The sequence below is a fragment of the Guillardia theta genome (assembly GCF_000315625.1).
Source record: "Guillardia theta CCMP2712 unplaced genomic scaffold GUITHscaffold_36, whole genome shotgun sequence".
NCBI classification, from domain to species: domain Eukaryota; class Cryptophyceae; order Pyrenomonadales; family Geminigeraceae; genus Guillardia; species Guillardia theta.
In genome coordinates this window covers 140,673-159,058 of record NW_005434638.1, presented here as the reverse complement: position 1 = coordinate 159,058, position 18,386 = coordinate 140,673, and the positions used below count along the sequence as shown (strand labels likewise).

Below are 18,386 nucleotides of genomic sequence, written 5' to 3'. Positions count from 1 at the left end.
ATCAATCATTTACTGAAGAATGTCAGGCACACGGTTGGCTCGGGGAGAAACCCGACTGCACAGCAAGAGGCTAAAACATGGCATGCTGCGTACACTGATATTTCCAAGAAGAATTCGTCATGGCTAACGCAGCTGGAAGTCGATGGGTGCACGGACCCTCAATCAGTGGATATCATGTTAAAAATGTTCAGCAGCAAGGCCATATCGCTTCTGAATGCAGAGGGACACATTGAAACAGCAAGAATGGCAGAAGCAATGAACGGCCTTCACAGAGCTTTCGACGAGAGAGGCCTCACCAAGTCTGAAAGAAGAAATCTCATTCTTAGAGCTCGAACCTGGCTTCTAAGAGATGTGGATTGGATGAGGGTGGGCAAGAGGCACATGAGGGGGTTGTCATCTGTAACCTTCGAAGGACTGATTGTAGCCATGGACACACATCTACAGATACAGAGTTATTTGAGCAACAACAAAGGTGTGTTGGGTGAAAAGGAGTATGACTTCAATGCACGGACGCTCTGCACAGACAGCGTTGAAAACCTCTGGTCTTTGATAGGTCATTTGAACAAGAAAGATTTCTTGAGGAAATTCAACAAAGCATGCACTGAGCTCTCAAAAAAATTCGATCCCAATCTGCCTTTTGTGTATGACCACTCAAAAAAGCGAATCATTCTTAGCAGACCACGCGGGGAGAAGACGCTTTTCAACGCAGAGGAAGGAACACGGGACAAAGAGAATGAGTGCAGGTCCCAACCTCGATCTCGGAAACGTATACATACTCAATCTTTGGATACACGAGGAGGATTCACAGGACAAATGCCTAGATTTCAGGGTTTACGAACTTTGTCTGGTTGTAAGTCTACGGAAGAAGAGATAGAAAGGACAAAATGTCAAAAATTAAGACGTGTACAAAGCGAACAAGTATAGAGAATGACAATTTGTATGTATCTCTAAATACAAAATGTTTGTTTTGCATTGTACAGATTTTCATTCTTGAGATATTCATCCTCGAAACAGTTTGTCGCGGGATCGCCATTGCGATTCCCAACAAATTCTACTACCCCACCCCTGTAAAAAGGATTGGAAAAGTACCCGTCCTAATACCGGTAAAAGAGGAGTTCCACCCCCGTGGGGGTCCTGTGGAAATGACGGTGATGATGACCGGAGTACTTGGACCGTCGAGGTATCTCAGTGTGGGAACAGGGGGGGGTAGTACCCTACTGGAAAAGATACTCCCGTACTAGGTTCTGGGAAGGGGTGATTCGGCGTACAACGGTGGGGGTTGATAGGGGTACTTTCAGAGGATATATCTTTTGATGAATGAGATGCAAAGCTAGCTTTGGCAGGGCTTCAGGAATTCGAACAACGATCATCCGAGTCGGAAATTCATCACCGTGCCGCGGCGTGCCTGCCTGAGGCGGAGCGACGGTCGCCTCTGAGTCATCCCCCACCTAAGTTCCGATCGGACCGTCAAGAACGCAGTTCCGGTTCCGAAGTTCACAAAAGCCTGGCAGCGTCCGGGGACAGGTACGCACGCAGACGGCGGGCCAGTGGGCCGCCCGGCCGAGCCCGGCTCGATGACTCAGTGACCGTCGGTGTCAAACCGAGTAAAGTCCTGCAAGTTTCGTTGCCCGGCCAAATCGTCGTCCGATCGGGCCGCGTACCGGGTCGCGGGCGTCACGGTGGCAGGTAAAACTCAGCCAGCCCGCGGATCATGAGCCGGAATTTGCGGATATGCCAGAGCGAGTGGCAAGAGGGTGGGTAGGGGGGCGCGAAGAGAGTGTTTTGACTGAGATGGGTCGATTCATAGGTAGTTGATAGGGGTGGGTGTCCAGGGTGGCACTGGGTGGAAGGAGAACGGGTGAGGGGGAGGTGGGGTCTCGCAAAAGCCGCGGGGAGGAGGTCCGGGGTGCACCCCCGGAAGTGCGGTAGGAGTAGGGGTGAAGGAGGGAAGGGAGGGGGGTAGGGGGTCGGATGGCGGTAGTTAAGGAAACAGTTTGTTGAGGTTGTTGGAGCATTGCGGGGAATAGTTGATGAGGAGGGGATGGTGGGGGAGAGAAAGAGGGAGAGCGGGGGAGGCAGGGGTGAAGAACGAGACTGCGAGAGGTCGGAGATTTGAGCATGCAGAGAACGCGAAATGCTGACACGAGGTGTGATATTTAGACTGCAACTCAGGAATTCAGCATCGTGAGCCCCAAGCCAGGTGAGCGCGGGGCACACGGGGCGAATTTTGAGATTAATTAATGACGCAACATTCGTGGGAGAGGTGGAAAACAAGAACTAGATGAGGAAAGGAAGACCAATCACGATACAAGTGTAGATGGGATTCAAACCATTTGTCTTCTTTTCGGTTGCTTGTGATCCTGTCTGTCGGTAAAGGGGACATATTTCTCAAAGTGGAAGCACCGAGAGATTGCGTGATCGAAGGAGAGTCTGAGAGGGATGTTGGCTGACAAGGACACATTTGTTTCACTCCTCTAATGTTATGTGTTTCTTGTTGCAGTTCTACGGAGACTCTTGTTGCGCATTATTGGGAATGCATCTAAGAAGAGATGTATGATCTTGCAGTCGTGGGTACAATAGATGAAATTGGCAGAAGCGATTGTTGTGTATCTCGATTTTCAATGCCAGTGTACAAAGATTCATCAATGCAAACAGACAATTTCCTGAGAGTACTCTCATCTTCAAGTTACAACTCAATGAGTTGTACAAACAATGAAGGATATGAGAGCGATACGAGCGTCTTTCTGAGGAAAAGTGGCTTCAGTAAGAGGACGTTGGAAAAGAACATCGAGATTGAAAGACTACAAGAGAAGATTGTACATAGCGAAAGGCAGCACAAGGAATGCATTGCCCACTTACAAGACGAACTGACAAGATGCCACGCGAGGCTTCGAGAAAGACTTGCAACGGATGGTCAATTTGAAGAGTTGATGGGACTCGGGGGTCGTGGAGATTTTAGATCGTTTGGTATGCTGCGCGTCTACGAGAACATGGCATTGAATATACTATCTGTAAAGCCCAATTTTCAGGAGACTGTCTCCAAAGATGCTTACGCCATGCTTTTCTCCTGGTGCTACAAATCTTGGCTAACCCAGGACTTGGCTCGCAATATTGCCGGAGGAATACGGATTCTCTCGCGAGACAAGGAGCTTAAGAACGATTTACTCGATTGCGGTGCTCTCGAAGCTATGATTCAAATCATCAAATCTTTCCAAAAAACCAAAGCTTTTGCTGCTCTTGAGCATGCCTTGGCGTCAATATCAAATTTTTGTATCAAGAATTCAATCGCTCGACAAGTCTTGGTTCAAACAGAAGGCACGATATCACTTCTTTGGATGCTGCTAGAGGGTTCTAATGAACACTTTAACAGGTATAAGGATTCTCATCGAGTATGTCGACGACAATTATCCTCCCGCTGTCATCGAGAAGGCTTGCTCTGCTCTAGCCCACATGTCATGCGGGATCGGTTTGAAGGATGAAATTGCACAGCATGGAGGCATTGAAGCAGCCGTGGCTGTTTGTAACAAAGCTGTAACTCCAGGACAATTCGAGCTTTTGAAATTGTGACCGGTTGGTAGGAAAATAATATGAAGGCCATTGAGGAAGCAATTCGATTTCTTCGAAATATTGCTCATAAGTTGTCAATTTTACCGAATGGGTTGTGACTGAAAAAGGTGCAAATACAGGTCAGATTCCAACTGTTTGAGGATGTACAGATGTGGTGGAGTGAATGCTTTGATACAAATCATCGGCTCGTGCAGGTACTGTGCTAGCTAGCTGGAAAGCTGATATTTAAAGACTTTGCAGGAAAGAATCAGTTCTATATCAAGCGGAAGCTGCACTGTCAAATGTTGCAACCAACGAATTTTGTCGCGCAGAATTGAAACGTAAATACGGATGGGTGAGAAGTGATCTTTGTCTTTGGTCTCTTATGTTGCGTAACAGACAAAGGAGAAATATTATGACAGGAACGCTTCTTTGTCATCTCCTCACGCAAGCGTAACATCACCGCTGAACAAGGTTTGTGCTTTCTTTCCTGACTTTCCTGAAAGTACATATCAGCCGAATTCACCGTCGCCTATCCATTCGAACAAACAATCACGCCGCAGGTAGGCACCAAAGTGAGGATGGGTTAGGTCTAATGAATCTGCCATTCAGGGTTTTTTTCTCGAGCGACGGTTAAGATCATTTTTACGTGCTTGGATAGCAACATCCTTGTTGTACCTACAAATTGTTGCGAGATGATCGATTGGTATATCACACAACAACCGGCAAGATGAAGTGAAAACGCGCTTTATTCACATTATTGTGGCTCAATTAGACCGACACCACCATGATTGCGCTTGTAGACAACAGCAATCTTGCCATTCTCCTTGTTCTTGAAGACATAAAAATCATGCTCGATGTAATCGAGGCACAAGACAGCATCTTCAACGGAGATCGGTTCCATGGGAAAAGTCTTCTTCTTCATCAAGGACATGTCTGCAGGAGGCACTGGGAGACTGTTTTCCATCTTGGCGACTTCTTGAGTGAAATCTTTGAAGCCCTACAAAGCAAGAATTACATTCCTTGAATGGTCATGCCGCATCTTTACCTGGATCTCCTCCTCGTCGAATCCCATCGCCTCAGGTTTGCCTTGGCGGTGAGCATCAATAATCCTCTGCAAATAGAAATTCACTTCGAAACACATGTGGGATCCAATCAAACAACCTCCTTGTACTTGCGCAGCTTCCTCTTCACTGAGTCCGCAACAGCATCAATGCTCGCATACATGTCGTGCGTGGACTTCGACGCTCTCATGACTGTTCCCTTGACCGAGACAACGACCTCGAAGTTGGCATTGTTCTCAACGGATGGGTTCTTATCGACCGTGAGATGGGCATCACATCGCGTCACAAGTCTGCCAACTTTCGATAGAGTGTTTGTGAGCTTCTCGTTAATGTACTGTTTCAGTGCAGGGGTGAGCTAAGGAAAACATAAGTGTCACACATCCTGAACATCATGTATAGTCGGAAGAACTCGTACCTCCACATTGTTTCCGCTGATAGTGATGGGGATCTTGACGGCTGACGACATCACCGGAACGACAACTGATCTTCTACATGAGCTCGCAGTTCGCGCCTTCAGGGGAAGCGATCTAGAAGCAGCAAGACTAGACACAGATGAGGTGACTGGAGTTGTAAGAGGAAGGAAAGCCTGGGAGGAGGGGAGGAGGAGGGGCAGGAGGACGAGGGGAATGATGCGCGATGACGCGTGCATGTTGCAGTGGACGCAGCGGCAGGAGGAAGACGAAAGAAGAGGCCGAGGGAGGGGGGATTCGTAGGGTGGGGTTGTCTCATTTAGGTGGTAGGGGTCAATACCGTGTAGACGACAATACAATAATTAGGGAAGGGGTGGTTACAAACTTCATAGTTGTGATGATCAGCATACCTGGTGGGTTGTGATGAGATGAGGGGTGGGTACGATTGTCATGGGTACTCAGACAAAAGGGGTGCTTGAGTATTCGATGGGTGCTAAGTCGATTGAGGGGTAGGGTGGATCAGTAGTGAAGTATCTCAATGGACGGGTCACAAGATATGCATAAAGTGTGGAAAATAGGGGGTGGGGTAGTACAACTAGGGTGTTATCAGTCGTTCAGGATCCGGATCATCACTTGAGGGGCGGATTTCCAGTATGACTGAGGAATGACCCCCACCCGTATCTTTGGTGACCCCTACCCTCTAGAGCAGTCTATTACCCCCATTATGACCTCGAATGGAGACTTCATTGTGGACCCTACCCCATGTTATACCCCCATGATGGCTACCCCTACCTCGCAAAATACAGAATATCGCTCAGTACCCCCCTTTTCCTATTGTGAAGCACCCCTGTAGTAAATGCACCCCATCTTTACGATGGGCCTTATCTTGCAAGTTGGGGTGGGGTAGGTACCAGGGATTATTCGAAAAGATCTTACTTCGATTGGAGATTCGGGAGGTGTGTACCAGCAGGGCCGTCCTCTGATGTTAAAAATGGTATCAAAACTTAAAATAGAAAATAAATTATTTATAGCAGATAAGATTACCGAAAATATTTCTTCCATACTGAAAATAATATCTAAAAACGCTGTATTATTACCGTGTACGAACATAAAAGTTGTTTTTTTGATTTTTAAGAGGTTTCAAACTTCTAGACGCCCAAACTTTGATGTAAAACAATACCTTGTTTCAGTCATGAGTTCCAAAGTTTGGTTGGAGTTGCATGGCAGGATCCAGTCCACCAGTGGAGCAGTGGCGCCATTGAGAAGAGGGTTGGAATGGCGAGGAGGAGCGGGGGACCCTTTCATGCTGGATGCTGTTTCATGGAATCAGGAGGGTCTCGAAGACTAACGCTGTGCAACATTAGATCTTGAGATACCTGAGGAAAATGAGCTTTCGGATCCGCAAATGCTGTCAGAGAATCTGGCGACATCAAGTACGTAGGTTGCCTTTTTCCACCAGCTCTCAACAAAGTAATGATGTTTCGACAATGATCAATTCCATCCTATCTCTGCCAACCAGCCACGATGAAAGAATGCAACTCGTTGAGATGGAAGAACAGGGCGATCACGCCAGGCTTAAATTTGCATTGCCTTCACAGGTCTTTCGAAAATCAAGGGAAACTGTCTTAAGGTCGTGGGGCCATTACTTCGGAAATCGAGGCTTTGATAGGCAACCAAAATTGGATTACAAGAACAAAAGGCTAATGACCATGCTCACTGCTGCTTACACCGGCCCGCTCACTATTCTGAAAGGACTGGAAGTCCTTCAAATTGAACAAGCGAATGAAAGTGTAGAGAAGCGACGCTTGGAGGTAATGTTTTGCTTGATCTCACTCTACTTTGAATGATGTATTGGCGCACAGATCCATGTCGTTGGGGCTGCAAGCCAGGTTTTCCTGCATTGATTCAAATACATGACGAGACTTGTGTTGACTTTGCTGTGCTACAAAGGAAGAAACTCTCTTGTTTACCTATTGGATTGAAATTGGAGCGCTGTTGCCGCATTGCAATATTCGGCTCCATTTGATTGGGCCAGAACTTTCTGCCAGAGCGATTATTCATCCGGTGACAAGCGCTGAAACTTCAAGCACGAGTGTGACTCGCTTGTTTTCTAGAATATCACGCTTTGCTCAAATCTCGCTGCATCCTTACACCAATGCTCATATGACGAATTCCTTGCTAACAAGAAACTTCGAAGCTCCGAAGTGAATTTATGTTGTTTCAGGTATTAGTTGGATTTTGACGATGTGGCAGGCCGATTTGCTTGTCATGCTCAACCCTGGCATTGGGACGGATTTTCAGCCATGGGAACAGACGCTAAACAACGTTTTAGAGCTGAGAAATCGCAGTTCACGTCCTGCGCCATTTCTTTGCACAGCCTTTGACGAACAAGATCAAGAAAGAGACTTGGCTACCTTGCAGCGACTAGGGTTTCCCTCAGCCATGCGGATCCAGCCAATGGATAATCCTTTCGCATCTTGTTTGTTAGAACGGAGTCAGAATGACTCAAACAGGATAATACGTTGCAACGCAAGGTGGATGGCATTTTGAAGGGTAAGAATCGAGATCTGGGCGAACAAGCAGGACCGTGTCGATGTTTCGTAGAGAAGTAGATCCTCACTTAGACTAGAACTTTCGAGTCATGCCATCATCTCTGCATGACCTTATGCATACATCAGATGAAGTATCGCCTCTTACTCGTCTCTTCCTCCCCCCGTTGTGTCGCGTCCTGCCATGAAAAGAAGCAGACCAAGCGTCCTGTCGGTCCTGATGACCCCTACCCCCCTGTATAACACCAAAATTACCCCACCCATCGGGGTTGATCGGAGTGTCATGGGATGTCGCGGATGAGGGAGGAAGTGAAGGCAGCGCGAGGGATAGGCGGGGGAGGAGAGAAGGACTCGATCATCGAGATGCTGCCAGGCAAGATTGTCATGCTGAACAAGAATGAATACTCTGTTGAAGATGCCGAATCCTTCGAACTGTCTTCTTGGATGATTGATGAACGATACAGCAAGAAGAACAAGCTTGTGCTGGTAAATCCCGCTAGATTCGAACATGTCTCTTTCTTCTTCCAGTCCATGGATGTGGCAGAACAATGGCGCCATATCCTGAGGGGAGGAAAGGCAGGTGAAACTCTTTCAAATAGTGTACAGGTAATCTTGGCATTGCGCTCTAGTGGCGGAATCACTGAATTTGGTCTGCCCACTAGGAAACAGCACACAACATGGGGAGTCAACAACAGAGAAGTGAATTGGTTGTAGGAAGGACGACAGATAGTCCTCGATTCAACAGATACATGTCTCTTAGGGTTATGATCCTGTCAGCAAGTAACATTCCAATCCCTGAAGACCTCAAGCCTGCTGAACTGTACGTTTTAACGTTTTCAGCCCGAAAGTGACGATCAAGTCCAGGTTTTTCTCGCTGCATAGTCAAGATCATCACTTCAATACAGAAAGGGAACAATTCCTTGGGTGTCCCCTCTGGTTTGAAAGCTTTGAATTTACCATGCAAGAAGACGACAGCATCTCAATCATTCTGTGGAAATGGAATTCGACGTACAAGGACGATATGATCGGTCAATCCGTTACATCTTCTCGCCCTATTGTACTGATGTGATGCAATAGGTTCATTAAGACTCCCAGTTTCTACCATCGCTCAAGACTTTCAGGATGTCCATTCCGTTGTGAATGGACTTCACTTTGCGCATTCCAATGCAAGCATATGCGATTCGTTTGCAGGATCAAGAAGGTATGTCATGTGAACGCTTTTCAATCTTTACGTATCGCTGATTACATACCGGGGGTATCAGCTGACAATTCGAATCTCAGGTATGCACTCTCCAAGGGAAATGGCGAAAAACTAGAAGACAAATATGGCGAAACAGCACATGTTACATTATGTTGTAGAGTTATGAATGTGAGTGATGTACGACCTCAATCTTCCACTACAGCCAAAGGTAGAACTTCAACAAAATTCCATTGAACGATGAGAGAATGAGAAGGATCTTTCAGATCAAATCGATAGAATCACGAACAACAAGATGGTTTCGTCAACAAATTTCCATCACAGGTATGAAATGCTCTATTTGAAAAATTTCTGTCGAATCTTGACGACGATTAACGTGTACAGCAATCAAGAATATGCTTTGAATACACATATCTCGGTTATCTTTCTTGTCTTATTCTCGATGTGAACTGATAATTGCAACATAGATAACCACCATAACTAACATTCCAAGTTACATATGGAATGAGCATTCTTTGGTCCAAATCAAAGTATATGATCGTGCAGGATTGGTCAAGGGAAAGTATGAAATCTCACCAGAATTCTGCAAGATGGTTGAAAAGAAGATTTCTATTGGGTACTTGCAACAAATTGGTCGAATCATTATTTCATTTCCTGGTCAAGGAAGTACCGAAATCAAGAGCGAAGATTTACTTGAATATGTCGGAGAATGCAACAGTGGGTTAGAACAAGTACAGTATATGTTGGACTTCGGGTTTGCAAAGGACAAGGATGCCTCCAGGACGGAGGAGCCTACAATCCACTTCCTGCTTGAATACTCGAGCGACCGAACAACTGAAAACGCCTTGAAGTGTGAATTCCGAGAGATTTTGTCTCGTGTATGCAAGTATTCCATCGCTATCAAGATCAAGATCTGCGATTGGGACCACTTCTCAGACCAGTCGGTGCCGATTCTTGTGTTGAATGCGGGGAAGAAAACAATCCACAAGACCCTAGACGAGGCATATGCCTCGTCGTCTTCAAGAGAATACATCTTGGAAGCAGATGTGTATCAAGAGTTTCGAATCTTTCTCATCGAGACAGCAAAGGAGTTGCGTGCGATCGGGAGCGTTCGAATTTCCATGGCCGACATTTTGTACTCGATTCTAGTTAATGATGGTGCTGATGTCGTGCAAGATGAAATCTTTATGACTTTCAAGCTGTCTGAGAGAAGCAAAAGTCAAGATCAGCTGTCAGAACCAAGCCAATGTAGCCCATGCATCAAAATCGCTTTCAAGCTGTTCAACGCGGCAAAGTTGTTGTTCGGAATTCAAGAATTTATGCCGCTGGGGAAATCGAAAGGGAACAAAAAGCGGGAAGAAATCCAAACCAACACGCGAAAAAATCTAAAGATTAATGTTATCCAATGCTGCAATCAACCGATGTTGATGTCCAGAGATACACTTCTCCATTGTCGGGTACACATCGGAAACGAATGCGCTTTTGAGACTAAGAAACAACAATCAACACGTGACAGAACCGTGTGGAATGAATCATTCATCAAAGATGTGAACTCGAGCGAAAGAATATTGATACAGGTAGCAGGTGGGGTTTCGAGTGAGGAAGTGACTTGAGTGAAGGTCATCCAATCCAACTCCAATGGCAACATCTTGATACTAGGAGAAGCTGCTATCGACGTCAGTGACGTGGAGCTCTACCTGTCAAAGAACGGTGAGAAAGCTCCTGCTCGGGACCTCGTTGACCCTCCCCTAGGGAACCTCTCGCAGCAAGATCAGACCATCGGGCTGAAGCTCTTGGGCCTCAACGGGTGAGTGCTGGTGTGCATCTGTAAGGCTCAAGACTGATGCCTCTATCAAGGATGGAACTCAAGTCAAAGGAGAAGTTGAGCTCGTATCTCGACGTGTCCGTGCAGTTCGACCCGGTGCTTGCGATCTCAATAGTAGTGAAAGTTTGCTCATAACGATTGAAACCTTTGTGTTTCTAGGTACCATCCCGTGCCAAAAATGGGAGGGCAGAAGAGATAATTGCTCCAGACGACCCCTCCTCTCCGAGCTCTGGACTGATGCAGCATCAGGATGGGACCCACGATGTGGTCTTCGATATGAGTGTCATCGCTTGCAAGAACATTCCCTTGGTCCCTTTTGGGTCAAAGATTTACGTGCAAGTTGAATGCGGAGATGATCGGAAGTATACCAAGTCCAGGATCTACCGAGAAGAAATCCTGTTCAATGAAACTTTTCGCTTCTTGCTCAAGAACAATTCAGACTGTTTGGTGGCAACGATTGTCTGTAAGCCACAGAACAATGTCCACTACGAGATAGGGAAGGTAAAAGCTCTGCGGTGATGGGAAGTGCAGAAGTAACGAGTCGTCAGGTGCAAATAGACAAAGCTGCTGTTTACGAAAGTATTCAAGTGAAACAGGGTCTGCTTTCATCTCAACAGCACACCTTCAATCAATCTGTGATTCGTGAAAGTAACGAAAACGTGAAAGAACGATCCATCATGCTCCTGGGCCATCAATATCCGGCCTGGAAGGCATTCGAGGTGAGAAACGAGAAGAATGAATCAATCATGGGCGAGACCGGCGAGCCAACTCAAGTTCTCATCAACTTGGCTGCACACAACAGCACATCCCATCAGCAATCAGGTTGCGGTCTCCATCCATGGCAAGACTTGATGGCTGACTGAACTCATCCAGGGGCTCGACCATCTTCTCCTAAGGACACACCTGTGGCTGTCAACGTCACGTTCGCAGAAGACATCGTCCCGTTCGTGCTGGATAACGACCTGCTGAATGGATGGAAGCTGGAAGTCCTGCACACCATTGCGCAGGTCTTGAACGAGCCTCAGGATAGGTTCGACATCGCATCTGTGTACATCAGCGACTGCATCAACGTCAGGCTGCTGATACGCCCGTGAGCAAGCTTGCTCCCCGATACCCCCCCTTTCTTACCTGGACGCAGCACTTGGATGATTCAGAACTACAACGCCAACGACAAGGCGCTGGCGTTAGCCGAGTCATTAATCTCCCAGGTCGAGCATGCGTTCACGACGAACTTCAGTAAACATTGCACGGCAGGCGCGGCATCCGTCCTCCTACCTCCGACAGATTCATCCCACCATATCCGACTGTGAGATGCTAGGAGACTTCAATCACTTCCAGATCGATGACTTTGTCAGTTCGCATGACCTGGTGGATAGCGGTGCTCCTTGCAACTTGGGCGATGTTCGACTTTGACTTGCTGTCTAGATACATCACGCACGATCGAGCACGACTCCAGCTCGATTTCTTCGGCGTTGGGTCTGCTAGAGTTTGAGGAGTCTCGAGTCGAAGCAGACGACAGGAGGGGCTCTGCTGGGCAAGGGTGAGTAAGTATCATGGTCGTGCGGATTAATGAGAAGGTTGACAGCTCAAAACCCATCAAGTCGTTGAAGCACAAAGACTCGTCCAAGAACGAATGGTCTTGTCAGACACCATGCCATTCAGACCTCTTGTTCACCTTCACAGCAGGTTGAAACGTTTAGCAGAAATCTGCAAGCAAAATCGAGAGTCGAGGTCGGAGACCAAGAGGCTGGCAGGCAGCGAGTGATGTGTTGCCTCAGGACGAGAGAGACTTTCTTCCTCTTTTGGTGTGACGTCACAACCTTCGTCAACTCGTCCACAAGGCGATCAGGGTAAGTGTGTTGTCAGTCGTGACCCTCAGAGTTTGAAATTGCTTTCAGTCCTGCCGTCAATGCTTCCAATAGTCGATCTGAAGCAGACGGCGACAACCAAGCGTATCATGACGGCAATCGAGGTTTTGAAACTTCTAGATGGATGATGGCGAAGTGCTCAGAATGCAAGATTTTCAAGAGGCGAGAAAGATTGAACTCAAGTGGGAAATGTCCGAGGTGTGCGAGAAATTCCTAGATCATGAAAAATTCAGGACTGGTTTACTGATTAACGCTAATAAGTTGTTAAAATCCGATTTCCGTGTAAGCTTCTCACGTTACTCAACTATTACTGATGGTTGAAAGAATTGAAAAGAGCTTGGCTAGTGAAAGGGTCTGGGCTCCATCTTCAAAAAACCAATTAAATGCCGTGCAGTACTGTTTGATCAAATGCGCCCCAGATGTTTCCTTGTGACGAAGAGCTCCATGTGCTGGCAAGCGAGCTGTCTTCTTCGCTCCCTTGCAGAGCCATCTTGACGACATCGAAGATGAGGTCGTTATCCGACGCCAGCTGATGGTGGTGGTGAGTCGGTTGCATCGACCATAGGTTCGAAACGTTGGGCTGCCCAGTCGCAGTCGGGGATAAATGAAGCTGGTTGTCGTTGCTGAGGTGCTGCAAGGGACTCCTTTGATTCATGTTCCAAGATCCGATGGGGTTTGGCTTAGTCGATTGCTGATCCATCGGAATCTTGGGTTCCATAGTCTGTTCCATTACATTGTCTTGTGGAAGAGGAACAGGAGACTGGCTTTCCATCATTCCGCTCAAAGTCTGTTCCTTCTTTCCTGGTTTGGTTGCAGGTTTTGTCCATTTGGACTTTAATTGAGGATCTCCGAGACCCATCTCTTGGAACATTGAATTCAACTTTGAGTCGACCTCCTGTCCATCTGAGTTCTGGATCGCTCCCAGGGTTTTGGGGCGACCGTTTGGTGTTTCAATACGATTTCCACTCGGTGAGATTCGAACAACTGGAGATTTGGGCAAATCAAACTTGGTTGAACCTTTTTGTTTGAGCGCCATATTTTCAGCCTTCTTCACCTCCACGAATCTGTCAGCAAAAGGAAGCATCCTGACTGAAGCTGCGCTTTCAACCATGTCACGAGCATCAAAGGTAACAAATCCAAAGCCACGTGATTTCGTGTGAGTCAATCTGTCGACTACGAGAACAGCATTGACAACCCTCCCAGGAAAGGTTTGCTCTGCCCACTCGCGAAATATGGGGGGTGTAACATCTGTTGGGAGGCCTCCGACAAACACTTGTCTTGCTAGCCTGGAAGACTCCCTACAAGTCTCAGAAGAAGTTGTAGCCTTCTTCATCCGATTGCTTGGCACAGCAAGGCGTGTTTCAACTTTATACCTGGGGTTTCTGTGAGATCAAAACCAATCGTTGTCTCAGAGCTACCCGCAAAGTTCATGAGTCTGCATTTCACACACTTTTTGTGCTACGTATGGGCTTTGGAATACAGCAAACCCGAATCTACTCCAGAGCATCAGCGTACATCAATCAAGGTAACAATCGTAGAATAACCTGCGCGAGTTTCCTGTATCACGACTAAACATGACTTTGCTGGATACAACTTCACCTAAAAGAAAAAATGAAGTGAGAACTTTCAAGTTACATGTGGAGCAAATTCAACCGAATCGACTGAAGTATGAGTAAAGTTGTTCATCGGTTGTACTAGGATTCAGTCCACCCACAAAAATTTTTGCGTTGTTGTATTGATCGTCGTTATCCTCAGAAAGACATGCATCTGTTGATTGAGCTCAGATCAGGGATAGGGGACAAATGACATACCGTTACCCAAGTCTATTCCTCCAGCAAACTGATCGTCAGACAGATTATCATCCATTTGTGGAGGAGACCTGAAAATAAAAGTCAGCTTTGAACTCTATCCGCTTGCCTGGTGATGACTCGCATGCATGCAACAAGGAATCTAGGTTCACGAACAGCGCGAGATACAACACCAGATCTCGGCCATGAAGCAATATTTGCAACGACAACTGGATAGCAAACAGAAATAAAAATTCTCCAGAGCTCCTGTTTCACAGCTTCTCATGGTGCAAAGACAGTGTTTGAAGAATACACAGAAACCTCTACCATGATCATTACACATCATAGATAGAAATTGGCTGTATCGCAATAATCAATCGTGAACAAAAGGCAGATAGGAGGCCAGGAAGGATCGAGTAGCAGGGAGGACGAACAAGTCTTCAAGCAGACAGCGCATCAAGTCCTGCGCACTCAACACTGGAGGCCATCGTATGAACCTGGCGGGGCGCGCCGAGGCGAGCACCATGGCTACCGGTAGGACGACGGGGCGAGGATTGGGAATGGGGTAGGTGGATACCTGAGCGGGTGGTGGGGGTGGGGGTGATCAGTATGGTAACGAAAGGAAACAAGGGTGATTTCGTCTAAAAAGGAGGGGTGGTATAAAGAAGGTAGCTAGCAAAAGATATTGAAGCAGACAGCAGCCTGTAACGAGAGGGTGGTAACATAGAGCAAAGTAGGGTAGGGGTATGCGTTGTGCAAGATTTGGAGGCTAGGCAGTGTTAACAGGCATGGCCTGGGGTAGGGGGTGGTGGAGGTACGGGTGGGAGGGGGGTTGAGGCAAAAAAGTACCACGAGGGTGGGAAATAAAGGGGGTACGGTAGGGCATCAGGCAGGGGTGAACAAATGTAGGGCCGTGAGATGTGGATCAATGAGGGGTAGGGTGAAGTTGCAGTGTAACGATAGGGTGGGGGATGTGTATATAGTACGGTCCTTTGAAGGGTGAAAAGACATGTAAAAAGAGGGGTGGGTGTTTGATCTTAAATTGAAGAAGAAGGCACGAACGTTCTAAATTGGGAACCAAGAATTGACAGGTGAAGCTTTTAATTTTATGGGTGAGTTACCATAAATTGACTTTTGATCCCAAAATCGTTCAAGATTAACTCAAATCTTAGGTGAAGAATCTCAATTTAAGACCACCACCTCAATAGTGCAGGGCCCCACGGAACGGGTTCAAAATTTGCAATGTGAGGCTAACAGGTGGGGGTGGGTGAGGTAGTTTAGAAGTACGGGTACAATCCTGGCATTGGGAGTCACAATTGTGGGGGTAGGGTGCTCCTGATGTGGGCTGTGAAAGGGTCAACGCGACAAAGAAAAAACGGACTACGTGGGTCAACGCGGTTCGTCTACTACTTCGAGACTTGACGCTTGAGCTGATTGGGAGTTCAGGGGTCCAGTGAGGCCCGGCCCGGCCCGGCCCGGCCGGGCCGGGCCCGCGACCGCCGCTAGTGACTACTACTTCAACCTTCTCGGCCTTCAATCGTCTCATGCCATGATAGCGGCCCGGCGGGTACCCGGCTAGGCTTTCAGTGGTCAGCCTGTGAGCGGCAGCGTTTATGATCCCATGAACTGGTGAACTTTCAGTTCATCGGATCACCAGTTTATGATGCGGGGTTTATGATCCGATGAACTCGATGTTCACTGACTCTAGCTAGTGCTCAGCTTGAGTCCGGAGGCTCAAACTTTGCTCAGAGCCGGGATGTCTGCTGGCCTACCCCAGATCCGCAGCCTCGACACGCCCTGTGACAGGGAAAGTGAGGGAAGCCGGAGGTAGCAAGCAGTCACTCACTCCGTCGGGGTAGATGGTCAGCCGGATGTGAGTGACGGGAGTCGGCAAGTTCTGAGCATACGAGGGTCAAGAGACGGCCAGGAGGACAGAAAGTCTCATGGGCGAACCAGCATGCCGGACTTGTCGTCGAAACGATGGTCATTGTGTGGGGACAAGCGGGTCCTGGGGAGGAGGACCTGGGGGGATGGAGGTCAGGGGCAGGAGCAACGGCAGCCTCTACGTCGTCCACCTTCCACTGCGCCTCTTCCGGCTTGAAGTCAAGACGGGACGAACCAGGAGAGCAGGCGGCTTCAATGAGGCAGGACTCGGGATAGTTGCCCTGGACAACCTCTCAGACTTGGCCCCACTCCTCCGACCTTCACAGACTTTGAAGTGAAGAGTGTCGATGCTGATCGCGCGGACAAGGCCAGCAGCTCCTAGCTGTATCACACACCTGCCCACACCGCCGTCATCCTCCTCGCCCCCCAACAGGTCGAACGGGCCACCAGTCGTTGCCCGGCAGCTTCATCATCCCTTGCTCGTCAGTCTGCGGCCAAGGGTCAGGTGGGAGGGGAAACAGCACAGAGCACGCACGGCAAAGACTGGCGGCCTGTTGGGGTTCCGAGCAGTCTCCCATCCATCTCCCATATTTACAGCTCTTCCCATCCCTAGCATGTTCTGCGGACGGCCGTAGTGAGAGTTGGAAGCCATGAGGCCGATGCCGCCGTTCTCGGTAGCCGCGAGATCCACCAGCTCCTCCGGTCCCAGCACGACTTGCCCCCAGTCCTTCTGCACCTCCCCAAAGCATCGGATCCTCGCCACCCCCCCATCCGGGAAGTAGTTGATGCGAAGGTGGGTCCAGCGCCTCGCGTCCTCCACCGGGAAGAAGTGCTTGCAGCAGTCGATGTATCCCGGCTGCAGGGGGGTCATGGGCACCAGCGTGTGCCACTTGTCTGTCCCCAAGTTCTCAGCTGCCTTGACCTGGAGGAAGGTCAACGCAGGGAGCAACCACCAGTCGCCTCGCCTCTTCGTCTGTTGCCTTGGACCCCTTGCGGGGCTTCGCGGTCCAGGCAGTCGCGCCCTGTCCAACCGGCGGCAGGTCGCCGCTGAGAAGCATGTAAGGGGGAGGTCCGAGGAGAGGAGAGGAGAGGAGGAGCTACCTGATGCAGGCAGCTTGAATCGAGATCCGAGGAACCTGGTTGCCGGTGAAGAAGGACGTGTCGACCTCGAAGCCCCGGATAACTCCAGAGAGTCCGAGTTTCCTGAGGAGAAGGTGAGATGATAGTCATCTATTCCATGGCCTCGTCGCACATGAGACACCAATCATGCCCCGCCGTTCTCTTCCTTCGACTCTCCCATCCATCCATCACTTTCCCTGCGGATCGCATGGTCAGACCGTAGATCCAACCACGTTCTGGTTGTAACCGTGGGTATCGAAGGCGTTGGGATCAAACTGAGGAGGTCCCTCCCTGTTTAGGTTCCCAGCCTCGGCAAACCACTCGTCTGTAGCAAACAGGATCGCGGTGCCAGCCTTAAACAAAGTCGTGAGCTATGCATCTGACTGCAGTGTAGCATCGACAGCAGGGAATATCAAAGGGGTTCCTCCTCCTCCCCCTCCTCGTATCGTTCCTCACCCTCTCTCCATTCAGCTGTGGCAGCATCGTCCACTCCGGCGCAGCAGCCGCCATGGCCACCTCACGAGCTGCCATGTCAAGGGATCCGAACTTGCGCCCTTTTCCTTACGACACATAAAGGGGGGTTTGCAGGAATGTGTGGGGTCATGTAACGAAGATGAGGGGGTGGGGGTGGACTGGATTTTCGCACAAATGGTGTAGGGCGGAGCAGGGAGGAAATGACAGGCGATAGCAGCACAGGGAGTTTACTGCACTGCATGCTCTCCCCCGCTTTCATGCTCCGAAGCGGCCGTTGATGACCTGGTCGTAGAACACGGGAAGTTGGTCCCACGAGGACTTGTTGAAGAATTCTTTGGGGAAGAGCAAGCGGAAATCATCCTCTGAGTCTGAATGCTCCTTGTAGATCTCTCGTAGACGAGGATACTCCGTCTGCCACTCTTCGTCGGTCAATGCCTGCCGACGAAACAAGTAAGGCCATGGTCAAGTTTCAGCTCCCCATGTGCACCTTGAGTCCGTCCTTGCGTCTCAGCAAGTTGAGGTGGACGATATCTGCCTTGGACAGATATTCATGACCTGCAAGGTAAGGTGTGGATTCAGAGCCTCTAACTCCCGCGGACGATCTCGACCGACCGTTCTCTAGAACGAGTCCGGTCTGAACGGGGAGACCCAGCCAGGGCACC

At 48.7% G+C, this 18,386-nt stretch overlaps 6 protein-coding genes across 6 annotated transcripts; 3 read left to right on the top strand and 3 right to left on the bottom strand.

The window, feature by feature from the left end:
• Positions 1-2,696: 2,696 nt before the first annotated feature.
• Positions 2,697-4,136, top strand: GUITHDRAFT_139116 (hypothetical protein; the record flags this gene model as incomplete). The annotated part of the gene is made up of 6 exons (XM_005832112.1): positions 2,697-3,348; positions 3,371-3,563; positions 3,717-3,761; positions 3,808-3,901; positions 3,946-4,020; positions 4,110-4,136. 6 exons carry the CDS (start codon positions 2,697-2,699, stop codon positions 4,134-4,136), a joined length of 1,086 nt encoding a protein of 361 aa, XP_005832169.1.
• Positions 4,137-4,303: 167 nt separating this feature from the next.
• GUITHDRAFT_108830 (hypothetical protein) lies at positions 4,304-5,076 on the bottom strand (the record flags this gene model as incomplete). Its single annotated transcript, XM_005832111.1, has 4 exons — positions 4,304-4,546; positions 4,595-4,660; positions 4,711-4,965; positions 5,026-5,076. 4 exons carry the CDS (start codon positions 5,074-5,076, stop codon positions 4,304-4,306), a joined length of 615 nt encoding a protein of 204 aa, XP_005832168.1.
• A 2,126-nt stretch (positions 5,077-7,202) lies between these two features.
• GUITHDRAFT_152761 (hypothetical protein) lies at positions 7,203-7,709 on the top strand. The gene is made up of 2 exons (XM_005832110.1): positions 7,203-7,224; positions 7,274-7,709. The coding sequence occupies exon 2, from the start codon at positions 7,289-7,291 to the stop codon at positions 7,568-7,570; it is 282 nt and encodes a 93-aa protein (XP_005832167.1). The 5' UTR covers positions 7,203-7,224; positions 7,274-7,288; the 3' UTR covers positions 7,571-7,709.
• Positions 7,710-7,857: 148 nt separating this feature from the next.
• Positions 7,858-12,677, top strand: GUITHDRAFT_108829 (hypothetical protein; the record flags this gene model as incomplete). Its single annotated transcript, XM_005832109.1, has 19 exons — positions 7,858-8,276; positions 8,330-8,389; positions 8,434-8,597; positions 8,647-8,770; positions 8,851-8,938; positions 9,235-10,344; positions 10,387-10,477; positions 10,520-10,574; positions 10,625-10,688; positions 10,752-11,093; positions 11,141-11,414; positions 11,466-11,682; positions 11,731-11,800; positions 11,847-11,970; positions 12,018-12,132; positions 12,178-12,228; positions 12,279-12,323; positions 12,371-12,442; positions 12,491-12,677. The coding sequence occupies 19 exons, from the start codon at positions 7,858-7,860 to the stop codon at positions 12,675-12,677; spliced, it is 3,672 nt and encodes a 1,223-aa protein (XP_005832166.1).
• A 162-nt stretch (positions 12,678-12,839) lies between these two features.
• On the bottom strand, positions 12,840-14,455 carry GUITHDRAFT_108828 (hypothetical protein; the record flags this gene model as incomplete). Its single annotated transcript, XM_005832108.1, has 6 exons — positions 12,840-13,833; positions 13,879-13,953; positions 14,005-14,059; positions 14,114-14,227; positions 14,278-14,339; positions 14,442-14,455. 6 exons carry the CDS (start codon positions 14,453-14,455, stop codon positions 12,840-12,842), a joined length of 1,314 nt encoding a protein of 437 aa, XP_005832165.1.
• A 1,560-nt stretch (positions 14,456-16,015) lies between these two features.
• Positions 16,016-17,760, bottom strand: GUITHDRAFT_71482 (hypothetical protein; the record flags this gene model as incomplete). The annotated part of the gene is made up of 11 exons (XM_005832107.1): positions 16,016-16,144; positions 16,201-16,269; positions 16,323-16,412; positions 16,460-16,526; positions 16,579-16,619; positions 16,667-17,038; positions 17,082-17,178; positions 17,233-17,334; positions 17,384-17,447; positions 17,498-17,603; positions 17,707-17,760. 11 exons carry the CDS (start codon positions 17,758-17,760, stop codon positions 16,016-16,018), a joined length of 1,191 nt encoding a protein of 396 aa, XP_005832164.1.
• Positions 17,761-18,386: the final 626 nt, after the last annotated feature.

Bases quoted from the DNA above. Each gene is read 5' to 3' on its own strand.
- GUITHDRAFT_152761 (XM_005832110.1), top strand. From the start codon at position 7,289: ATGCTCAACCCTGGCATTGGGACGGATTTTCAGCCATGGGAACAGACG.